The sequence below is a fragment of the Rhinopithecus bieti genome, unplaced genomic scaffold, assembly GCF_001698545.2.
Source record: "Rhinopithecus bieti isolate Rb0 unplaced genomic scaffold, ASM169854v2 scaffold_11508, whole genome shotgun sequence".
NCBI classification, from domain to species: domain Eukaryota; kingdom Metazoa; phylum Chordata; class Mammalia; order Primates; family Cercopithecidae; genus Rhinopithecus; species Rhinopithecus bieti.
In genome coordinates this window covers 817,048-841,991 of record NW_016806932.1, presented here as the reverse complement: position 1 = coordinate 841,991, position 24,944 = coordinate 817,048, and the positions used below count along the sequence as shown (strand labels likewise).

Sequence of the window (24,944 nt, the reverse complement as noted above, 5' to 3'; positions counted from 1 at the left end):
GACAGAGCGAGACTCCATCTCAAAAAAAAAATACAAAAATACAAATATTAGCTGGGTGTGGTGGCACGCACCTGTAATCCCAGCTACTTGAGAGGCTGAGGTGGGAGAATCGCTTGAACCCCGGAGACGGAGGTTGCAGTGAGCCGAGATCAAGCCATTGCACTCCAGCCCGGGCGACAGAGCGAGACTCTGTCTTGGGTGGGTGGAGGGGGGAACATTCTGGCAGAAACATGTATTTGTATCTTCTACATAAATATATTTGGTGATTGCCAATTTAAACAAATATGTATATATAACTTTTAGGATTGTCTGTATTTAATATATGGACAGTTGCATCAGGCAATATATTTTATCTTTAACTTGCAAATAAAAACTCATCTGGCCTGCAGATACTGTTCCGGATGTGGCGCATGCAGATTGATCAACTCCTCCCTTTTACTGCACATGAGGCATTTTACAGATTAGAATGAGCCTGCTGCAGGCCATGAACTCCCTCCACCATGGACTCTGTGTTTTATAATAGCAGTAAGAACACCCTGACTTCATAGCATGACTGGCTTCTGAAGTATATTATCATGTATCATCCTTACGTCATCCCTGTCAGAGATGGTTTGGGTATGATTATAGCCATAATGAAGGTGGGGAACTGCAGTTGTTGCAGACAGATTCGATTTGTTCAGGGTCACATGGTTGGTCAGTGGCAGAGATAGGACTGAATCTGGGTCATCACTGTCAACTGGGTGTATCTGCCAAGCCAGGAGGAGAATTCTTGCAAGATGGGTGCAGTCACTAGAGTTTTGAGGCTATTTTGCCCTACTCTTTAATTAAATATTTTAATTTAGGATACTTTTAAATTTATAAAAAAGTTGCACAGATAGTAGAGAGTTTCCGTACACCTAATATCAAGTTTCCTCTGTGGTTAACATCTTATAGTATGTGACATTTGTCACAACTGATGAATCAGTATGGATATATTATTATTAAGTTCATACTTTCTTCAGATTTCTTTCATTTTTACCTAATGTTCTTTTTTTGTTCCAGGATTCCATCCAGCATACCATATTACCTTTAGCCATCATATCTCCTTAGGCTCCTTAGGCTCTTCTTGGCTATGACCATTCTGAGAAGTACTGAATAGGTATTTTGTAAATGTCCCTTAATTGAAATTTGTCTGATGTCTTTCTCATGCTTAGACTAGGTTATGGGCTTTGGAAGGCAGACCACAGAAGGTGCCATTCTCATCATGTCATATCAAGGGTACACATTATCAGCTCATCTTTTCCTTGTAGATACTGACCCTGATCACCTGACTGAAATAGTGTTTGTCAGTTTCTCCACTCTAAAGTTGTTCTTTTCCCTCCTTTTCATACTGTACTCTTTCTAAGGAAGTTACTGTGCTCAGCCCACACTAACTTGACAGGCAAGTATCTATATAATTGAATTCTTCTGAATGGGAGACTTGCCTACTTCTCTAATCAACCTGGCAAATCCTGCTCTACAGTTCTTGTGTCTGCAAGAGTTACATGCTAAGGTGTGAAATCTGGCAGGATGAGATGGAGTCATAGAAAGGTCCGGTAAAAATTCTCATCTGTTCTTAATTCATAGAAGTAGTTAAGAAAAGGTAGATGTTGTGCCTCTATACTAGTGGAGGAGGGGACCATGAGAAAATAAAGCAACCCTCCAACCAAGTGATTAATTACGCTTAGAGAGCAGGGGAAGTTTGTTGGAAAGTGCAGGGGACAGAGGCGTGTGGTAGTAAATTCCAAGTGTGAACTTCAATATGGGCAATATAATTACAGAAAGGCCAGTAAACCTAGGAATTTGGGGAAAACTACTATCAGTGAGCTTATCTATTCCCAGCATCTCTTGGACGTGAAATCATCTCCCTCCCCCCTAGATATGAAAACTGCCATTTAACATGTCATTTTATTCCCAAAGAGGGTCATGCAGATATTTGTCTTTTTGAATTAGGTTGGATTTTTTTTAACCTTTGAAATTGAGGCAGCTTTAAAAAATGAGGAGTTGGCCAGCACCGTGGTTCATGCCTATAATCCTAGCACTTTGGGAGGCCGAAGTGGGAGGATCTCTTGAGTCTAGGAGTTTGAGACCAGCCTGGGTAACATGGAAAACCCCATCTGTACAAAAAATATAAAAATTAACCAGGTGTGGTGGCATGCGCCTATAGTCCTAGTTACAGGTGCTTCAGGATCTCTTCAGCCCAGGAGATTGAGGCTGCACCACTGCATTCCAGCATGGGCAGCAGAGTGAGACACTTTGTCTCAAAAAAATAAAATAAAAAATAAATGAGGAGTTTGAGTTACTATATCATCTGGGTGCTCTGTTTTGGACCATTCTGGTTCATACTCTGTTTTCTCTTCTGCCTGCAGAACTCCATCCGGCACAACCTGTCGCTGCATAGTCGATTCATGCGGGTCCAGAATGAGGGAACTGGCAAGAGCTCTTGGTGGATCATCAACCCGGATGGGGGGAAGAGCGGAAAAGCCCCCCGACGGCGGGCTGTCTCCATGGACAACAGCAACAAGTATACCAAGAGCCGTGGCCGCGCAGCCAAGAAGAAGGCAGCCCTGCAGACAGCCCCTGAATCAGCTGACGACAGTCCCTCTCAGCTCTCCAAGTGGCCTGGCAGCCCCACGTCACGCAGCAGTGATGAGCTGGATGCGTGGACGGACTTCCGTTCACGCACCAATTCTAACGCCAGCACAGTCAGTGGCCGCCTGTCGCCCATCATGGCAAGCACAGAGTTGGATGAAGTTCAGGATGACGATGCGCCTCTCTCACCCATGCTCTACAGCAGCTCAGCCAGCCTGTCACCTTCAGTGAACAAGCCGTGCACGGTGGAACTGCCACGGCTGACTGACATGGCAGGCACCATGAATCTGAATGATGGGCTGACTGAAAACCTCATGGACGACCTGCTGGATAACATCACGCTCCCGCCATCCCAGCCATCACCCACTGGGGGACTCATGCAGCGGAGCTCTAGCTTCCCATACACCACCAAGGGCTCGGGCCTGGGCTCCCCAACCAGCTCCTTCAACAGCACGGTGTTTGGACCTTCATCTCTGAACTCCCTACGCCAGTCTCCCATGCAGACCATCCAAGAGAACAAGCCAGCTACCTTCTCTTCCATGTCACACTATGGTAACCAGACACTCCAGGACCTGCTCACTTCGGACTCACTTAGCCACAGCGATGTCATGATGACACAGTCGGACCCCTTGATGTCTCAGGCCAGCACCGCTGTGTCTGCCCAGAATTCCCGCCGGAACGTGATGCTTCGCAATGACCCAATGATGTCCTTTGCTGCCCAGCCTAACCAGGGAAGTTTGGTCAATCAGAACTTGCTCCACCACCAGCACCAAACCCAGGGTGCTCTTGGTGGCAGCCGTGCCTTGTCGAATTCTGTCAGCAACATGGGCTTGAGTGAGTCCAGCAGCCTTGGGTCAGCCAAACACCAGCAGCAGTCTCCTGTCAGCCAGTCTATGCAAACCCTCTCGGACTCTCTCTCAGGCTCCTCCTTGTACTCAACTAGTGCAAACCTGCCCGTCATGGGCCATGAGAAGTTCCCCAGCGACTTGGACCTGGACATGTTCAATGGGAGCTTGGAATGTGACATGGAGTCCATTATCCGTAGCGAACTCATGGATGCTGATGGGTTGGATTTTAACTTTGATTCCCTCATCTCCACACAGAATGTTGTTGGTTTGAACGTGGGGAACTTCACTGGTGCTAAGCAGGCCTCATCTCAGAGCTGGGTGCCAGGCTGAAGGATCACTGAGGAAGGGGAAGTGGGCAAAGCAGGTCAGTGCCCAATGCTATGGAATAAAAATAACAATATGGGGATCAGGGGCGATGTCTGGGGGAGGCTGTCTTCTCTTTACTTTGAATTTCATTCCACATTGAGAACCATGGAGCAGTGGCGCACATAATATGGCTCCCAGCCAGTTCCATCTCAGGGTTTTACCTGCAAACCAAATAGGTCTGTCGGGTGCCCTTCCCCACAGTTTGCTGATAGTTCAGAAATTTACTGCTAGTGAAGAGAACACATACACATTCAGAGATCGCATTCTTTTTTGCATCCAGTTGTCCTCACTGGCCTGTGACGCAGGTTGCCCTACTTGATGGATGGATGAGAATAGAAGAGAAGGAGAGGGATGGTCATACTTCAGGGTTAAGGACCCCAGCCAAAGGGCTTTCCTAGAAAGACTTTCTGGTCCATCACTGCTTTTGTCAATCTTCAGTGTTACAGGTTCTTCATCTTTGGTTCCTTGTAAAGTAATGATGGGCAGGTGCTTCTAATTTACCTGCAGAGTATGTATTCTAGACTCTTTCATATATGAATATTTCTAACAAGCAAAATCTGTTAATCTTTATCTAAGTACTAAGCATCTTTATTAGCTAGCATTCAAGAGCTAAGCCTTTAAAAAAGTAAGAGGCCAGGCACAGTATCTCATGCCTGTAATCCCAAAACTATGGGAGACTGAAGCAGGAATTGCTTGAGGCCGGGAGTCATAGAGACCAGCATGGGCAACATAGCAAGACTCCATCTCTACAGAAAACTTAAAAAATTAGCTGGGCATGGTGGCACACACCTGTAGCACCTGCTTCTCAGGAGAATCCCTTGAGCCCAGGAGTTTGAGGCTACAGTGAGCCATGATCATGCCACTGCACTTCATCATGGGCAGTAGAGCAAGAACCTATCTCTTGGAAAAAGGCCAAGAAATTAAGTTGAAAGCACAAGTGTTTGTGTGAGGGAGTACTTACTCGTGTTCTTCTGCTTGTTCCCCAAACTATAAATGATGTCAGCAGTTTCCAAACATAGAGTGACACAGGTTGTGAATGGTGATGGAGATTTTTTTCAATTGTGGCATTTTAATGTTCTTGGAACCACAGAGATCAGGCAGTGTGATGTGGTAAGAAAAGCATTTGATTGAAATCAGGAATTGAGGTTCAGGCCCACTTCTACCACTTTCTTGCTACCACCATGGGTATGTCTTAGGTCTCTTGAGTCTCAAATTCCAGTTTTATAAAATGAGGATAATAGCCCGCATTACTTCACAGGGTTATTACAAGAATCAAATGCACTAAAGCATGTGAAAGTGCTTTGAAAACTGCAGTGGGGTTGAAATATGTACCATGCAACTAGGTATACTGACAAATGGGCAACCAGGTAGCCCAGAGAGGTTAAATAGTTTGCCCACGGTTACAGAGCTAGATTCATTTCTTAAATGACTTGAACCCCCATAGTAGTTCTTCCTTATTCTCTCTAACTGGTTAAAAAAAAATGGGGGACGGGGAGTGCTCTGAACTGGAGTCAAAGTAGCAGATAATAGACAAGCTTTCCCTAAAAACTCTCCTCCTCAAGAAGTAAGATGAACACTGGGATCTTCTACAACAGGTTTGCATCACTGGCCACCCGGTTGTTAACGGGTTCTGTTCTGTGCCCCAGCCCTTTTGCTTTGTTTTGTTTCAGTCTCAGCAAGCTACTTACAGGCTTCTTTAAGTGGTGTAAAAAGCAAGGGAATTCAAAGCCGTAAAAACTTGAGCCTCGTTTAACCCTCCACCGTGATGAAGGACTTACAAGGGTCTCCTGTGGCGAGCTCACTCCAGCTCATGGGTAGTTGCAGAATGGGGAATGTTAAGAGTGTTGTGATGCTAAAGCCTCTCAACTTTCTTAGGCATAAGAGACCCCTAATGGAACTCAGATATCTGATTTCAGTCATTTAATACCCCTTGAGATGGTGAAAAGACTGTAATGGAAGCTAAGTAGGGTGACAGTACTTCCATGCCAGCCAGTTCAGTGCCATACCAGAACTTGGGCTGGTGGAGATTTGACTTTAGAAATGTAGATATTTGGCCTTTAGAAGACTAGTTTGTCTTCCTTTAAGGAGAAGAATATGGAAGATTTGTCTTTAGAAATGTAGATATTTGGCTTTTAAAAGAATAAATGGTTTGTCTTCCTTTAAGAATAGGCTTTTAAAGACACGAATAAGTTTTAATTTGAGTGTGATTGTAAGGAGACCACTTTCTAGTTAATTGGAAAAAATGTGTTCAGAAGAAAAGGCATCAGTTTTGTCTAATTTTCAAGTGTTGGCTTCCCTTTTGGTTAAACAGCAGATCTTTCTCGTATGTGTGTAATTCTAAAGGATTGTACAAAAAACTAAGGGAGATTTAAATACTTAGATTTTTTAAGGTTATCTGGTGAACTATGATTTTGATAATAAATTATTGCATTGAGAATAATGCATTTCATTATTATATCCTAATGGAGCCTTAGTGTCATCTTTGCCTCAGAATATTTTGGGGGAGGTTGTTTTGAGAAGATACTTCTTCAGCTAAAAATGAAAAGTCACCAAATTTTCCTGAAAGTAGACTAGCTCAGTATGATCACAGAGCATTTAAAGAACCATCCAAAGGGCAGTGGGGGCTGTGAGGGGATCTAGTTTCTGGTTTAGAATTTCCATTTTTGCCTTGGAATCCATTGTTCATTTCAGCAGCCAGGAGCACATGCAACCGGAAGTGTATTTTTTACTTTAAAACTTAACTGTGACTGTCACTTCATTGAAGACTCTCCTCAATTCACAGAATGGGGCTGAGGTCAGACTGTGACACCCCACTGCTCTCAAATTAAGTGTCCCAGCTTCCCAAGAGTTGCTCTCTAATAACTTTCTTGGTTGAACTTTTTCTTAGTGTTTCTCCAGACTGACTTCCTGGCTTGCTCGCAGAAGGTCATGTGATGCTGAGTCTGAACCTTCTTGTGTTAATGGAGCGGTCTGCTCAGTTGACAGGCAGTCTTGCTGAGGAGCTGTGGCAAGATGCTTCTCTGGAGGGCTGGGTGTTTCACACAGGTCATTCATTTTAGACCACGGGTGGAATCCTTTGACCCTTAGGTCTATCTGGAAAAGAAAAAATAGTGATTTTTTTTTTGGAGGGCTGGCTGCTGGGTCGTGAAGGGCACTGTGTTCTCTCAGGTGTTCATAAAGCTTGGTGCACATGTTTACAGTTGGTGGCAGAGATGGTCATGAGCTGGTGTGGCGCTGTAAGCTCGAGCTTCCGGTCAGCCCTCTTGAGTTTGACATGTGTCCTCTCTGAGGGAAAGGAGTTTCAATCTCACCTTAATTTGATAACAAAGATGCCTGCATTCACGGACTTGCATTCATCTTCATCTTTTGACATTTGGAGACACCATTAGGGAGCAGCCCAATATTTAAAGTACTTTATGATAAAGACTGGGAAACATCCACCAGCAAAAGCCCAGAGGGAGAGGGGAGGGGTAGTTCTCTTCTTGTCTCTGCCACATCACTCAATCTCATAGAACATTAGGTTTCTCATTTGTCAAAAGAAGACAGCCTCATCAAGTTTTAAAGGTGCATGGTATGTATAATTTTAAACTTGAACCCTAACATTTTGTCTGTGAAATGGACCTGGTGAGGTTTGTGTTATGATATGGAGCTGGAAACAAATAGTGGTGTACTAGCGTGGCATCAGCAGGCTGCAGTATTGGAAGCCGTTTAGAATTTACATGTAGGCTACTTTCCAAAAGGAGTAAATATTTGATGCTTGTTTGACTGATGTTTGAATGCTGTGATTCTAGTATGTCTTTAAAATTTATGTTGGGGATAGAACTAATTCTAACCAAATACAGGTAATATAGACTAGCTATGTCGTGTTTTTGATTGATGTAGATATTTCTATTTTAGGGAATGTAATATCTGATAAATATGAATCTGTTATGAATTACATGGAGAATATACTCTGTTATTTGTACTTGTGACTATAGTCTGGTTATAGTATGCTAGCATGAAGAATTCTGTGTCTTCACGGATCTTTATTCTTACCTTTTAAAAAAAGCCAAAAGTCTGAACTGTCATTCAGGGAGAGAATTTTGGGATCTTTTTAGTGTCAATGAGCGCAAGAGAAAATTGATATGGCCATAAAAAGGGGTTTTCTTTGCAGAGGCTGGTATACTCGCTACATACGCTGTTTTTTCCTGGAAAGCAGTGACGTTTAGCATGAAGGCTGCTCTTCCTGGGCTTGTTGGTTTTATAAAATGCACCTCTTTTCACCTCTGGCCAGCCTGCTCAGCATGGAGACAGAGCCTGAGTGGCTCCTCCTTCAAGCAGTTGTGTTTATAAACAGCTTTCTGGAAGGTCTCTTCTGTCCAGAGAGCTCATGTAGAACATAAACAAACAGGGTGAAAATCACCAGAATTACTCTTATAACTTAGAGTGTTCATAATGCTTAGCAGCATCTTGTAAACAATATTTTCTATCAGTAGTCTTCCCCCAGGGGCCACCTGTGCTTCTCACAGGCTTACCTTTCTATTTGGAGATGGGAGAAGGGGGCTTTCTGGGACCTGCTTCTTTGGCGTTGCTGGAGAGATTGCCTCCTGGAGGTCCTCCTTGACCTTGGGCCCAGTGGGAGGATGTTTGCGGACTGCTTTCTCTTCCCTCACTTGGAGACACATATTTACTGGACTTGCATCCCAAGATGGAGATTCTCCACCTTGCAAGAGACACCATCTGCTTCACCCTGGTTTTGCTGATGTGTCCATTGAATTTCAAAGTATTGCTTTCCCCAGTCCTCCAAATTGTTTTGAATTTTAAAGTTTCAGAAACTAAAATGAATTTAAAATGTGTTTTGCGAATTAGTATTTAGAGGTCCTATAAGTCAATGTTTCTCAAAATGTTTCTTGGAATACTAGATCCTCAAGATAGTCATAGGTGTGAAATAGAAAATGGATTCTGTGGTCAAATAAGTTTAAGAAATACCGTGTTAAAGAGAAATTGGATTATTTCCAAGAGAACTTCTCAGAGCGTTAAAGGTTAATACACATTATGAACCTTCTAGGGTTGGATGTGTTATGCAGTGTTTCCTGAAGTGTTTGATATCTTGAATCAAATCCTTTTTCTTCAAGAAACCATAGCACCAGTGTTCTAAGGAACCCCCTTAAGAAATCCTGTCCTGGAGTTTTGCTGAAAGGAGTCAGCACCCCCTTGGAGACTAGGGCTTCTTTGTCCTTTTTCTCCCTTTCTTGCTGAGTTTTTTGTATGACCTTATCATATATCTAGTGTTTCTCAGCCATATCCATGCATGAGCTAGCTGCCCGGCAAAGTGGTAGACCTGTGTTGATAGAAGTGCCCAAGAAAGGCCTGAAATCGTTAAGCACAGTTCATCTTTTGGGTACTTGCTGGGCACGGGGGGAAGAAATGGATAAAAAGGGTCCCTCCCTTAAAGAATGCGTGGCCTACTGGGGAAAGTGGTGGCAGTGGTGATGACAGTTTGTTGTAGAGCCAAAGACTGCCTTGCTCACAAGTTTGGAGCAGAGGCGCATGTGGTGTGGCAGACTGATGTGCCTGGTTTTCTGGGACAACCCTGCATTCGGGGGTTCTGGTCACAAGGTCTGTTCCACAAAAACACAGACCCTAAGACTTGAGGAGTTCCATACTAACAGGTCAGAGTTCAGGCTGAATCCAGATGCTGATTTCTTTTAAAAGCTCTGCAGAGCACTTTATGTTTGATTTCTAGAGCTGGTGAGTTCATCACGGTTGGACATGAGCCACCCACTGCAGCACACTGTCCCTGGGGCTCTGCTCTGAGGGAGCTATGGATTAAAAAAGCCTCCCCTGCAGCCCACTCCTAGTTAAGTGAGATCCTGTGGGATGGCAGAGGAGCTGTGGGACTTGCAGCAGAAGGCTGCCTTTTTCATGGCTGTGTGTCCTGGAGTCAAGTCGCTCATCTCTCAGTTTCAGTTTGCTTATTTATAAAATGAGGTTAAAATTAAAACTGGCCTCACAGAGCTCCTAGAAGGGCTACCTCTGATATGGGCTAATGTCTTTTGGCACCTTTTTAAAAACGTTGTTTAATGTTTATTGTGATTTAAAACAGCTCCAGAGGTTAATAGTGGAAGCAGGAAGCAGCCACGCCAGTCTTAAACTATGGGCAGAAAGAGTGACTCTTTTCCTCAGTGAACTAGACTCAACTGGGTTTTTCATTAAAAAGGGATCTACAATTACCTGTTGGTATGCAAACTTTTATTTCCAGAGTCGACATCCCTTAAAAGTTCTGCCTACCAGTTTGGGGGTACTCATTAGAGGGGCTGTTAAACGGAACTAATGCTACAGATGTTGTAAGGAGAGCTGTAGGTGGTATCCAAAGTGCTCTATTAGCATCTTTAAAGGATCGCCTGGGAAGTCCCAGCTGTCTGGCTTCAGTTCTGCTTAGCATGGGTACCCATCGGTGTTCACAGGGGCTAGCAGCAAGCCCTGCTGAAGGAGATGCCCTACCCTGCTCTTTTCAGCTGCCTCAGAGCCTCAAGCCTGAACCTCTCCTGCTGTTGGGAGGAATCTGGCAATGCCATCTTTGTCTTCCCAATGCCAGTCATCCCAAGCCACTCAGAGAGACTAAGAGCCATTGCAGTCCCTCCTAGGGCTGTCTTGGAGCAGAAGGACTGCCACGTAATAGCATGGTGGTGGCAGTAGTCTGGCCTTGGGTCTCCCCAAAGCTGGTGGTTTATCTCTTATTAATTACTGTGATACAACTTGGGGTTCAGAAAAGACAGTCACTGTACCCTTAACATCTCTTCCAATTCTAAATTGAGTGAAAACCCAGAAAAAAAAAATAGGCTGTTCTTCTCTAGGCGCTTCTAAATAAGCAGCAGCCAGAACTGGGACTAAAATACACCGCCCTGTAGAGCCACTGGACACTGGGATGCAAGTCTTTTGTGTCTTTCCTGCTCAGTAATAGATGTGCACCTTAGTTTTAATTTTAGGTCGACTTTGTTTTAATAGCCTATTTTTTGCTAAAATCCATGGCATTCATTTATTAAAGAATAGGATCCCTTAGTCACGAAGTCTCAGAGGGTAATTCCAGTGTTTCTGAAGGCTAAAACTGTAATTGACAGTCTTGGTTTGATTGAAGGTTTGGATGTCAGTATGTCTCCTCTCTCTCCCTCCCTCTCCTTCTCCCTGTCTCTTCCTCTCTCATCCTCTTTCTTCTTTCTCTCCGTCTCCCTTCCCTCTTCTTTTCCTGCTTTGTCTCTGATGAAAGAAGTCTGAGCCATAAGGTTGTGGGGGGGTTTTGTTTTATTATTTTTTTTTAATGTGTTTATGTTTGTGTGGAGTATTTGACTTGATTCCTTAGGGGAAATCAGTAACTAAGAAGAGAAGACCAGAGGTAGGAGTCCAAGAGTTCTGAGGTCGAAATTTTCGGTAAATTTCCACTAGGCCTTCATTTCTGTATTCGCCACTGTAATTAATTGGAGCTTTCATTGGTCATTTGTATGTTCAAAAAAGATCAGACAGCAGTACCGCCCAACCTAGTTATAAGTAATCAGAAAGTGTCTTGTCTGATAGACCTGTTAGAAGGTGGCCCTAATGTTTGTTTACCTGAAAATGCTGCCTGCCCACCGAGTAACAGAAACCAAAGCACTGCCTGCCCTACCTGTCACGTTCTACTCAGACTGCCCTGCTGGCTGAGATGGGGTGCCCCATGGGAGGCAGCCCCGGCCGGCGCTTACACCGCGGTGCAAGTGCAGGCCAAGCTGTAAGAAGAGGGGCACTGGGGCCACACATGCAGATTCCCTTCACTACTGGAATATGTATGCCTGGCCAGACTGCTGGCCTCAGGGCGCTCCTTTGTCTCTGTCAGTCCTGGAGCCACCTGGAGTCCCTCTCAGTTCCTCTGTTGCACTGGTGTGATGGTTGTTACATGACCACCATCTGTGTCACCTGTCTGTCCTGGTCATACCTTACAGGTGGTTTGGACTATTTGTAGAACTTAACTAGCTGATTCTATGTTTTCAGTTTCAGAATCACTTGGAAAAATTACATTGTCTCTCAAAATCCTGTGTATGTAAAGCAGGAAAAGAGGACTTTAGAGACCCTCCCTTCACTGTTTGGTAGCTAAACCCTGAGATGGGCTGGCAGTTACACCTGCACTTCCACCCACCCTCCAGGGATCTAGGGCATCCCAGCCTGCACACTCCTGTCATTCATCCCTGCCCCGCCCCCCACATACACACACCCCAGTAAATGCAGTGAAGAGTCATACAGGATAGGGTCACACCCAGCGAACATAAACATCGTGATATGCAGGTCATGGTTGATGACTCTGAACATTTCCTCCTGTACTACATTTCCCTGTTTTTAAACGGTGAATCACTTTATTGACAGCAACTTGAGACTTAGAGTAGGAAGTCTCTTACTTTGGGGGCTGGTGATAAGGATATATATGGTGGGATATACAGAAAGGATGGGAGAAGATAAACTTTTTATTAAATACTTGAGAATTAGTTGAATGTTAAAATTGTGCCTTGTATTGATTTCATCTGTAAGAAATAGGAGTTTTAGAAATTTAATTATTGGAAACCATCCTTTTCACAAAAAGTGCCGCAAATCCTAGGTCATATCCCACCAGGCAGTAGGTTCTGCCTGGACTCAAACTAACTCTTGGCAAATAGGAGTAGGTCATGGAAGCAGTTGCAATGAAAGGATGCTGAGTGTTGGAGTTGTCAAAGGGGAAGAGGGTTCTTCCAGGAGGATGGTTCTTTCATTGACTCAGCCAACATTTATTGTGCATCCATTTAGTACTTTCAACTTACCAGGTTACTTGGGACATCAAGAGAATTGTGTTTCTTCCACTGGAATATGTGCTGCACGGGGGCAGATACCAGACAGTACTCTTAAAGTAGTAGGTGCTCCATAAGTGTTTGATTTGATTTGAAGACTTTGCTCAGCTTTCAAGGAGTTCAACATATTGGGAGCCCCTGAAAAAGTTGCCATTTCAGGCATATTATGATTAGGTACTAGGTGAGTGGCATAAGAACTGAGTCAAGGATAGCATAGGGAAGGTGGGGCTAGAGGAGCCATCTGAATGTGTAGGTGATTCGCATGGGTGGTAAGAAGAGCAGTCCAGGTAAAGTGTCTTTGAACCTGACCCATCAGACAAGCGGAGGGTTTGTTCCCAGAAGCAGTAGTGGGCCTTAAAGCGTGGATGAGGACAGTGGAACTTGATCCCACAGGCCTTTACCAGCTAAGTGTTTTGGATATTATTATAAAGTTAAATAACCATAAATTCAGAGAGGATCGAGACACCCTTTAAAGGCTTTTTGCCTAAAAACTGGGCCTTTAGAAAGAACATAATCTAAAACTTTACATACTATTATATGTGGTTTGCCAATCTAAGAATCTTAAGAAAATACTAAATCTCTGCAACTTTGCTGTTGACAGTAAATCAATACCTATCATATTTCTGCCATATTAGTATTCATAGTTGACTCTGGATATGTGAAGAATATTGGTTAACATAATCCCTGCCTCAACATAAAGTCAGAGATAGGGCATTCTTAAACTTACTTTAGCCATCAATAATCGCTAAATTTAAGCAACAGAAAAGCTGGTGCCTCCCAGCAGGTGACCCCCAGCTCTTTGTCCCTCAGCTGTGAAGTATGAGGATGACTGCCGCCCTCCCTGTGTGTCTCCCTTGGGTTTTATCAGCACAGCACAAAGGCTGGCTGGAAGGGCAGTCTACTCCAGGTCTAGACTCTGAGGTGTCCTGGAGGCGAAGGCTCTGGAGGGCCCTGTCACCAGCCTTCCCAGACTGGTTCACCTGCTGCCTTGACCAAGCGCAGGAGTTACTGGGAGGCAGTAAAAGGCAGCCTTTACACAAGTCAGGCTTGTGTTTTACACAAATGAAGGGGTTTTGTTAATAATGTGTATAGTTGAGTACCTTTCTAGTATCATCCTGTCTTCTTTGCCATGAAAAGCTCATTCTAAGCTTCCCTGTAACATCCTCACTTTCTCCACAGGTGCTTTACTTGCCTGTTAGAAATTACCAGAGTCAATGAGGTAGATTTCCTGGAAATTTGACTTTCCTTTAGGGAGGCTCCTCAACGGAATACAAACCTGGCTGCCATCCTGGCTTAAACTTCTATACCTGTTGTTTCCCTCATAAACTGTTCAGTGCCTAAAATGGCAACTTGACAGCCTTTGCCAAAAGGGATTTTAACAGAGCTACACCTCCTAAATCTTCCTCTCTGGCAAACATGGAAGATGTCTCTGTTTGGTGTGCATCACAGGCAGAGGACTGGATTCTCATCGACCAGGCCCCTGCCGTCAGTGACCATCAGGCTGGTTCCCGTGAACCTCTCTAACTCTTTCATCAATCACCCATTTCAATCTAGAAGATATTGAAAAATGACCAAATTAAGCCAAAGCGTGGTATGCATTAGCGTGTTTTCCTGAGCTGCATAAGTTTTGCCTGGAAGATGAACTCCAAGGGAACTGTGCCATTTTGGTGCTCCAAAATTAAATGTGGCTGCCTGACCCAAGACCTGCAAAAGCATTGTTTTCCTGGGGTGACACCAGCTACACAAGCCTTAGTGGATGCTGGCAGATGACTGTGGCTCATGTGGATTGTGTGTCCCTGAAGTTCCTCTGGGAATGAAGCAGAGATGGCATCAGGCAGACATTTCTTTGAGTGTTTGAATGGAAATATTCAAACTCTGAAACCCACCCCTGTCGGGAGTCCATGTGAGACTTCCTTGTCAGGTTGCATGAATATCAATTCCTTTTCTATCCTAAGTGTTCCATATTTAGTCCCCAGCTTGCTCCAGGGGTTGAAAGTTTGGCTAAAATTATCTTTCTTTTTAAAGAGTGAGGAAAGTGGTGTTTCACTTTATTTTTACTTGTAGGGCAAACTTACCTCAAATCATCTAGTTCTGTCTAGCTAGGAAAACAGTTGATAACCTTCATGGATTTGTGGATGTGAAGGTTTCAACTTAATGATCTCTTTTTTCTTCCATGTCCTATTTAGTATTGGGTTCCTGTTCTGTTCTTCTCTGCCAAGAAGATAAAAACACTACTGAAAAAATTTTCACAGTGGATTAAGTTGTGGGAGGACAACAGTAGGAACATGTATGTTGTTATGCTGTGTGTAGTTTTTGGAGGCATTTTCCTTTCTTAGAGTATCATGTGATTTATGGTGATAATTAGGCAGAAACTTGTCTTCCCTACAGATGCCAAGATTATAGAGGGACTTGCTCTCAGCAGAGACCAGATGACAGCATCCATAGATATTTTTAGAATGGACCTCATCATTTATTTGGTCTCTGCATTTCATTTTCTTTGTATCAACAATTGATTTCAAACTTGTTTATTGGGCAGGGAGGGGAGGGAGGGCGTCTTCCCCTATTAATGAAAGTCATCCTTGGGACAGAACAACATTTTTGTATTTATTGTTAATTGGCATATTGCCTAGTAGTTGCAAAGTAAACTATAATTCCATCAGCTGTATGCTTTATGTTCTTTTCAGAAGTTTTACTTAATCTGATATGTTTTCTTACAGCATTTTAAAATTTTATTTATTTATTTTGAGACCAGGTTATGAGACTAATTTTTGTATTTTTGGTAGGGGCGGGGTTTTGCCATGTTGCCCAGGGTGGTCTCCAACTCCTGGGCTCAGGGGACTCACTTCAGCCTCCCAAAGTGCTAGGACTTACAGGCGTTAGCCACCATACCTGGCCCCTTAATCTAATGTGTTTTTAAACTAGAAGAGCATCAACACATACACATAAATTTCACAGTTAACTAAATAACCTTATAACTAAAATGTCATACTTTAAACAATTTAAGAATGACATGAGCTTTCTTAAAACCCATGAAACTTGTACCCAAGCTAAGTATCATTGACTTTCCCAGCTCAGTAGCTGGGTTTCATCACTTAAAATACACTCCCTCTACTCTTCTGTCCTTGACTGAATCAGATAAGCATGTACAAACATTGAGCCACAGAAGAGCCATTAAAAATCTAATAAGACAAATGAGCTGCTGCTTTCCTTTTGATTATTTTTATTACCCCAGTTTTCATTGTGAATGGTGATGCTGGTGTTCCTCTGAGAAGGATAATTGTATTTCTGTTCAACATTTATCTTCTATATTTTCAGTGTTTTACAATCTGTTTTCCTTCTGTCACAGAGGAAACCAGTGGCCTTTCTGTTATCTGGAGTGGGAGTTTCTGTATTAAATTTGCCCTCTGTAAGAGTTGCCTCTATACCTGGGCCAAATCCTCTACCAGTTCAGCCTATAAGCACCAAGGTGATTTCCTGAACAGGCCTCCCTGGGAGGGCATTGCCTGGGAGACCTCAGAAGAAGTTGCAGAACATAGCTTCACAGATGACCCCAACCCCATTCTGCAGAAAAGGAAAGTGGTGGTTTGCACATTTCCTTTTTAATAATGGAGTTCTCTGAAGATTTGGAGCCTTTTGATGAAGGAATGGATATTAAGCCTGGGGACTGTGGTTGGTTGGTGCTTTAGACGGTCCCACATAGGCCGCCTGCCCCCGGCTTTGGGGTGATGACCTATTCTGCTCAAAACTGTGCTCTGTTAGGGGCTCATGGGTGTCCTCTGTCCTCTTCCTTCCTGTGTTGGCCCTGCCCACATGGAAGCAAGCCACACTCCCTGTGTCTGTACTTGGGGAATGAAGTGTGTCACTTTCCCATTATGCACTGGCTTTTGTGGCTGCATAATTAATACCCAAGGGAACTGGAGAGGGGTCTGAATTAGATAGTACTTCACAGCTTCTCCCTCGGTGCTTACAGTAAGTCAGGATAGGGACTTGGGGATGGGAGTCCCCAGTGACTGATCGCATAGTGATGTTGGATGGTGGTCTATTAATTGTTATTGTGCAGGAAAAAACCTCTGGAAGAGTCCAGAGGACTATGTCTGTGAAACGCTATCTAATCATTCATACTTTGTGGGACAAGGTGTAAAGTAGTTAGAATAGCACTGACTTCAGCAAGCTACGGTCTTCACAGATGATGAGATCTAGTATTTACTTTAGCTTTTACTCCCTCTAGAACCAACAAGCCATAATTTTATAGTCCAAGATAATATTATCTAGTAGCTTTACAAAGCAAAGAATGCCCCCAAAACACCATCAGCCAGGGAAGCTAAATCGTAGGAATAGGCAGGAAGAAGAAAGGGGCTTCTTTTTCTGCTTTATTGTCCCTGCCTCCAGTAAAACAACCTAAATTCTTCCATTTGGAGCTTTAACAAGGATAAGTAAATATCATAAATACTAAGTCCTGCTGTGTTTGCAAATACTGAGAGAGAAAGGTAAGATTGCCAGCAAGTGCAGAGTCACAGAAGAGATTGAAGCTACAGTACATGCATGAGAATTCCTGATGACCCTATGGTACAGCCTGTAAAGGTGGGAGAAGCAGATGTATATAATGTGATTTTGTGTGTGAGTTTATTGATGCTTTTTTCATTACTTATTTACCTTGTCTAGTGAGAAAAGCACGAGTTCATGTTGTTTCACTACCACTTTTCTATCCATTTCTTGGCCTAGAGCCATTTCTTTACTACCATAACTGCCAACACTGTCTCCGTAAACAAAGAATCTTATGTCTGGAGGTCTGTCATGTCACGTCCTTTTGCTATTAAGACATGTCTATGAATATACTTTTTTTTTTTTTTCATCCTTTAACTTTTCTGGGCCCAGTGGTCACATGACATCTGATAAGACTTGTATAAATTCAAATGCTCTAAGAGCACCTTTTTTGTGCCTTTCCATTGAAGACAAAATAATAATTGGAGGCAGAATAATAATAATGTTGTTGATTATTAATGGGATGTTTTGTGGGGGATTTCTTGGTCATATATGTGTTATATAATTTTTTTCTCTGCAAATTTGTAATAACAAAAATCAGATTCCTAAACCCGGTGCGTTGGCATGCCTATAGTCCCAGCTACTCAGGAGGCTGAGACGGGAGGCTCTCTTGAGCCCAGGAGTTCAAGTCCAACCTGGGCAACACAGCAAGACCCCATTTCTTAAATTCTTAGGATGGCCCACTTAGTAATTACTTACTCTTTTTATGGTGGGGAGTAGGGGATTCAAGATTACCCACACACAGCAGTGCAAGCTTATTAAGGCCTTTATAGAAAGTGGCCATTTCATCTCCCCTGGTATTGGGGTATTCATGGAAAGGGGTGGTAAGCAATTCAGTTAGTCCACATAGCCAGTAAGGAAGAACCAGAAAAGTATAACTCATCTACTTAGGGTGACTGGCTCTCCTTGTTTTAGCATGGAAAGTCCCATGTCCTAGGAAATCCCTCAGTCCAGAAGTCTAGAACAGAATCTTATCTGCACCTTGAATGTCTAAAAAGAACCCCCAAAACACCCCTAATATGGCTTTCTTTGTTAATCTCCCAAAGTGAATGATCCCATTCCCTTTGGGCTTTTTAGCTTCAGAGCATTTTGTAATAACAACATGAGAAGTAAGGTAAGTAGTCTTTGTGCTTTGTCCTTAGGATTTCAGACCTTTGAAACTGGTGTAGCAGAGCAGCTTTGCTGTGCCAGCCCTGGGCTCTGAGGTGGGTGAGGGAGATGGGAGGCCTTGACAGGTGGCCCTCAGGTGTCCACTGTTGCTGTTGCAATGCCCTTAATCTCTGGTTTTCTTTTCTCCTCCTTTAGACCCTCAAACTGACACAAGACCTACAGAGAAAACCCTTTGCCAAATCTGCTCTCAGCAAGTGGACAGTGATACCGTTTACAGCTTAACACCTTTGTGAATCCCACGCCATTTTCCTAACCCAGCAGAGACTGTTAATGGCCCCTTACCCTGGGTGAAGCACTTACCCTTGGAACAGAACTCTAAAAAGTATGCAAAATCTTCCTTGTACGGGGTGGTGAGCCGCCTGCCAGTGGAGGACAGCACCCCTCAGCACCACCCACCCTCGTTCAGAGCACACCGTGAGCCCCCGTCGGCCATTCTGTGGTGTTTTAATATTGCGATGGTTTATGGGATGTTCTAAGTGTTGTTCTTGTGTTTGTTTTCCTTTGACTTTCTGAGTTTTTCACATGCATTAACTTGCGGTATTTTTCTGTTAAAATGTTAACCGTCCATCCCCTAGCAAATGTAAAAACAGAAGGAAAATGTTGTACCAGTTACCATTCCGGGTTCGAGCATCACAAGCTTTTGAGCCTATGGAACTCCATAAACTAACAAATTACATAAACTAAAGGGGGATTTTCTTTCTTCTTTCATTTGGTAGAAAATTATCTTTTCTAAAAACTGAACAATGGCACAATTGTTTGCTATGCGCACCCGTCCAGGACTGAACCATGCATAGGCAAAACGAGTGGAGCACAGCGTCCAGCCCAGTGTGTTTCCAGTTCTGAGTCAGGGTGATCTGTGGACGGGACCCCAGCACCAGGTCTACAGGTGCCAGATCAGTAGGGCCTGTGATCTCCTGTCAGTGTCTTCAGCTAATGTGAACAGTGTTGGTCTGCTGGTTAGAAACTAGGATATTGATATTTTCAGGAAAGAAATCAGCTCAGCTCTCCACTCATTGCCAAATGCCACTAAAGGGTTTAGTTTTAAGGAGAAAGAAAAGGAAAAAAAAAAAAGTCCTGTTTTGTTTTGCAGAACAAATGAACTTACAGGTGAGCATTAAGCTTGCAGTGAGAAATGTGTGAAGAGTAAAAACCCAAGTCAATGCTGAGGCAGTTCTAACTTCACTGTTTTCCTAATACACATCCTTGATTATTTTCAGCCTTGCTGTGTATAATCTGATCTGCTAGAAGTGTATGAGTGAGAGGCAATAGCATACAAACTGATTTTTTAAATATAAGCTTAGGTTGTAATTGTACAAGTGACACAATGGAAGTACAAAATAGGGCAGTTTTAACTTTTTTTTCTGCTTCTATGGATTTCATTTTGTTGTGTTTTCAAAAAGTTATGGTGCTGTATAGGTGCTTTCTGTTTAACCTGAAAAGTGTGATTATATTCGTTACCTTCTTTGGTAGACGGAATAGTTGGGACCACCTTTGGTACATATGAAATTGGTGTAATGATGCTCTGATTAGCACAGCATATGCATACTTCTCCAAAGTGATATATGAAGACTCTTTTCTTTGCATAAGAAGCATTAGGCATATAAATGTATAAATATATTTTATCATGTACAGTACAAAAATGGAACCTTATGCATGGGCCTTAGGAATACAGGCTAGTATTTCAGCACAGACTTCCCTGCTTGAGTTCTTGCTGATGCTTGCACCGTGACAGTGGGCACCAACACAGACGTGCCACCCAACCCCCTGCACACACCACCGGCCACCAGGGGCCCCCTTGTGCGCCTTGGCTTTATAACTCCTCTGGGGGTGATATTGGTGGTGATCACAGCTCCTAGCATAATGAGAGTTCCATTTGGTATTGTCACACGTCTCCTGCCTCGCTTGGGTTGCCATGTTTGAGCGATGGCCCTGTTGATTTCACCCTGCCTTTTACTGAATCTGTAAATTGTTGTGCAATTGTGGTTATAGTAGATCTGTAGCACATTGCCTTTTCTAAACTGCTACACGTTTATAATCTTCATTTTTAAAGTATGTATAATTTTTTAAAGTATGTATTCTATTCATATGTTCTGCTTGTCAGTGAGCCAGACTTGCTTACTATATTCCTTTATAATAATGCTAGCCACTTCTTGGATTCTTTAGTAGTGTGCTGTATGCAAGAACTTTCCAGTAGCAGTGAAGGAGGGTTGCCTCTCCAAGCTTCCTAAGGGATGCTGCCCTGGGTGGGGATGCATTGCAGAGGCAGTAGTAGCATGGGGGCTGCAGTAGGGAGTGAGATGGAAAAGGGTGGGGGGATAGGAGAATTCCAGAGTGCTTCCAGCGTGAGGGTCCTGAGAACTTCTGTCCTGAGTTCAGAGAAATATGCAAAGTAACTAACAAAATAGCTACTTGCCTTTGCAGTTTTACAGACCCTGGGAGCCACTTTGGGAGTAAGAAAGGCAACCCTCCAGTGTGTTTCAACTGTAAAATGTTGAATTCTTTTCAGACATGTGGTATCTCATTTGTTCTCCTTTTCTACTGTTTGTTGGATTTCAGGCAGAATGTCTTACAGAATGTCCTAGAACCAGATTATCATTTAATCTGAAACAGCTGAGGAAGGGACAGAGGAGGTACAAGGGCAAGGCAGCACAAAACAGATCAGGAAAATGAAGACGGAATGCTTTGGTTTTTTGTTTTGTTTTGTTTTTTTCTTCTTCAAGTAACTAAAACAGCATCTACATGTAGAGTGTTGTGGAGAGCTGAGACCAGGGCAAAGTCAAGTGCAGCATAAGTACTGTGAGACCTGCCAGCCCCTGGAGAGGGTCAGCCGAGAATCTGGTAGTGAAGCCTGTCTAGGGTCCCGGCACCCTCACCCTCAGCCTCCTGCAGAAAGGCCAGGCCCTCAGAGATTAGCCCGGTTCGAAAGTGGTCAGGCTGGGCAGGGGTGCTGCCTGAGCCCTCTGCCCCTTATATTGAGACCCTGCTTTCAGGACAGGCCAAATGTTGGCCACCATGTCACATCCTGAGTGAGTGTCACAGGTCCCTAACAATTTTCTGATCTGGAGCATATCAGCAGAATGCTTAGCCTCAAGGGGGCTGGCAGCTGTAATGTTTGATTTATGATGAGAACTATCGGAGGCCACCGTCAGCCTCTAAATAAGCTGCTCTAGGGAGTCGCCTACTTTTTGATGAGAAATTAGAAGAGTACCTAACGTTGAAAACATGACATGCGCTCTTGGGATCTGCTGTTCTCTTCAGGGCTCCGGAACCTGACACCTGTTACCAAAGCTAGGAAAGAGCTTTATCACAAGCCTTCACTGTCCTGGCATGAGAACTGGCTGCCAGGCTCAGTTTACCCCTTTAACTGTGAATGAATCTGAGCTTGGTTTCCTTGATTGCATCCTCTGTGATATAATGATTGCTGAAACACATTTTAAAAATTCAGAAGTTTGTCACTCCTGTTGATGGGAGGATCATTCACACACGTATGGTACAAGGCGGACTTTGTGTTTGTTTTTGGTGTTGATTTTTAGCATTGTGTGTGTTGCTTGCCCACCTTGAGGAGAGGACACCATGGCTTACTACTCAGGACGAGTATGCCCCACTCAGGGTGTGATTTCAGGTGACTTCCAAACTTGTACACAGTTTAAAGATGGTGGAGACAGATTCTGCCTCTACCTAGTGAACCCCACTTAAAGAATAAGGAGCATTTGAATCTCTTGGAAAAGACCATGAAGAATAAAGCAGTCAAAAAGAAGTCCTCCGTGTTGGTGCCAAGGGCTTGCGAGGGGAAATAAAAATGTTATCCAGCCTGACCAACATGGAGAAACCCTATCTCTATTAAAAATACAAAACTAGCCTGGCATAGTGGCGCATGCCTGTAATCCCAGCTACTCTGGAGGCTGAGGCAGGAGAATCGCTTGAACCCAGGAGGCGGAGGTTGCAGTGAGCCAAGATCACACCACTGCACCCCAGCCTGGGGAACAAGAGTGAAACTCCACGTCAAAAAAAAAAAAGAAAAAAAATGTTATTCATCCTCTCTCAAAGCAAAAAGGAAACCCTGAAAGCTCTGAACTCTAGTTTTATTTTTCTTGCTGTATTTGGGTGAACATTGTATGATTAGGCATAATGTTTTTTTTAAAAAAAAAAAAATTTTTTTTGGTAGAAATGCAATCACCAGTAAAGAGGTACGAAAAAGCCAGCCTGTCTTGGGAGACCGGAGAGGCAGAGTACTACTACGGGAGGTGGAGTTCTGATGGAGTCATGCCTGTCAAATGAGATCTTAAAGCAGATGCCCAAATAAAAGAGTATATTATATTTTATCTAAATCTTAAGTGGGTAACATTTTATGCAATTGAAATGAATGGAATATTTTCCTCTTGTTTAGTTGTATCAGTTTATATTTTTCTTTGATGAATGATTGGTCATGAGGCCTCTTGCCACACTCCAGAAATATGTGTGCGGCTGCTTTTAAGAACTATGTGTCTGGTCACTTATTTCTCTAAAATTATCTCATTGCCTGGCAATCAGTCTTCTCTTGTATACTTGTCCTAGCACATTATGTACATGGGAAATGTAAACAAATGTGAAGGAGGACCAGAAAAATTAGTTAATATTTAAAAAAATGTATTGTGCATTTTGGCTTCACATGTTTAACTTTTTTTAAGAAAAAAGTTGCATGAATGGAAAAAAAATCTGTATACAGTATCTGTAAAAACTGTCTTACCTGTTTCAATTCCTTGCTCATACCCCATGTAATCTAGAACTAAATATGGTGCGTGGCCATATTTAAACACCCGAGAGTCAAGCAGTTCAGACTTTGATTTGAAGCACCTCATCCTTCTTTCAATGCGAACACTATCATATGGCATTCTTACTGAGGATTTTGTCTAACCATATGTTGCCATGAATTAACTCTGCCGCCTTTCTTAAGGATCAAAACCAGTTTGATTTGGGAATCTTCCCCTTTCCAAATGAAATAGAGATGCAGTACTTACTTTCCTCGGTGTTTGTAGATATTGCCTTGTGTATTCCACTTAAAACCGTAAACTAGTTTGTAAAAGAGATGGTGACGCATGTAAATAAAGCATCAGTGACACTCTATCTTACTCCAAGAAGTCTCTTTGTTCTCCCTCCCCCTTTCTTGAACCCTAGGAATAAAATGGCAGTTTATCTCAAGGTCACCCTGTGGAATTCCCCACAGGCTGGGAGAGGCACAGAGCTGAGAGACTATCGCAAAATCTTTAAATGAACCTAGTACACTTTTTGTCTGGCCCGCTTCTGACCTCCACAGACAACAGACAACTTAATAAAGGCAGATTTATGGCGTAGTTCATGGTGGCTGATAGCCACTTTTGGTATGCTCTGAGTCATGTTTCCCAGGAAGTTTTGAATAAGTAGGGAGTTGGGACTTAGAGACGGCCCTCACTGAGCGTCTGAGGTTTTAACTTGTCAGTTACTTGACCTGGATGAGGTCCTCCTCATGTGAGTCTAACACACGAACGTTGGTCGGCCACAGTGCCCTCCTGCCCGGCCTGCATACTGAAAGTGAGACACGACACTTCAGGTTTCTGGTGGCAACAGCGTAAACATTTCCTCTGTGTGTACCTTTAGGGCCTCCTGAGTTAAGTGAGAGGGAACTCCACCTATTGTAAAACTATTCTTAGTAGTCTGGATTGTGTTTTTCATTTTAATAGCCATATAAAAGTTATTCAGATGATATAGAATAAGCAGGATCTACTTTAAGGTCCCACATAATAGGTTCTTACTTCAGATCGAGGAGGTGAAAGATTTTAAAGTTGGGAATCTGGGATAAATTCTCTATTGGTGGAGACTCATGCTTTCGTAAGTTTTTCCTCAACATTGTTTTAATTACTTACAAAGGTAAAACTTCACCATCTCCTAATGCCAAAGCCTACTAGGGATGGGTATTTCACTAGAGATTACTTCCCAATTTTTATTCTGTCTTCCAGAGGATTAAAGATGGAACTCTAATACCAGTTATGACAAGATTCTTAGTAGAGAGTTCTCCAAAACCAGGTAAAATGCAACCAAAACCAGTAAGTTAATTTAACGACCAGCAGTTACGAAGCCCATCTCCAGTGTGGCAATGGGCCAGCCTTTGTGATGGGCACCAAGAGAGCGAGGATCTGCGCCTGTCCCTCAAGAGTGTGTGGTCTAGGAGGGATCTGTGTGCTCCACCTGGAGGCATAAAGGGCCAGCTGCTTACTCTCCTGCTTCGGCTTCCTGTTTAAAAGAGGAAGAGTTTGGACTAGTTAATCTCAGACACATTCGGGATTTGATTTTGCAGTTTATTCAATAATGAGGGCAAAGCTTTAGGCCAGCAGACGTTACTTTGATGTGTATCAGCCAAGTCACCCACACCACAGCTAGGATACAGGGGTTCCAGGCAGAGAATTCATAGCCACCATCTGCCAGACACAGGCACACACACATATACATACAGTCATCCCCCGACACACCCACAGTCACCCACAACCCCAACCCTGAGACATGGGAAGTAGAGGGACAGCTGTGGGTTGGTGGTGGGGTGCAGTCTGCGGTGCCCTGAGCTGCTTGCAGC

At 43.4% G+C, this 24,944-nt stretch overlaps 1 protein-coding gene across 1 annotated transcript in view; it reads left to right on the top strand.

Moving 5' to 3' along the window:
- FOXO3 (forkhead box O3) overlaps positions 1-23,464 on the top strand; it is a 129,802-nt gene extending 106,338 nt beyond the window's left edge. The window contains exons 2-3 of the mRNA XM_017878744.1: positions 2,388-3,822; positions 18,497-23,464. Of these exons, the coding sequence (XP_017734233.1) occupies positions 2,388-3,788 (1,401 nt within the window). The 3' untranslated portion in view covers positions 3,789-3,822; positions 18,497-23,464. The remainder of the gene's footprint in view (positions 1-2,387; positions 3,823-18,496) is intronic.
- The last annotated feature ends 1,480 nt before the right edge of the window (positions 23,465-24,944 follow it).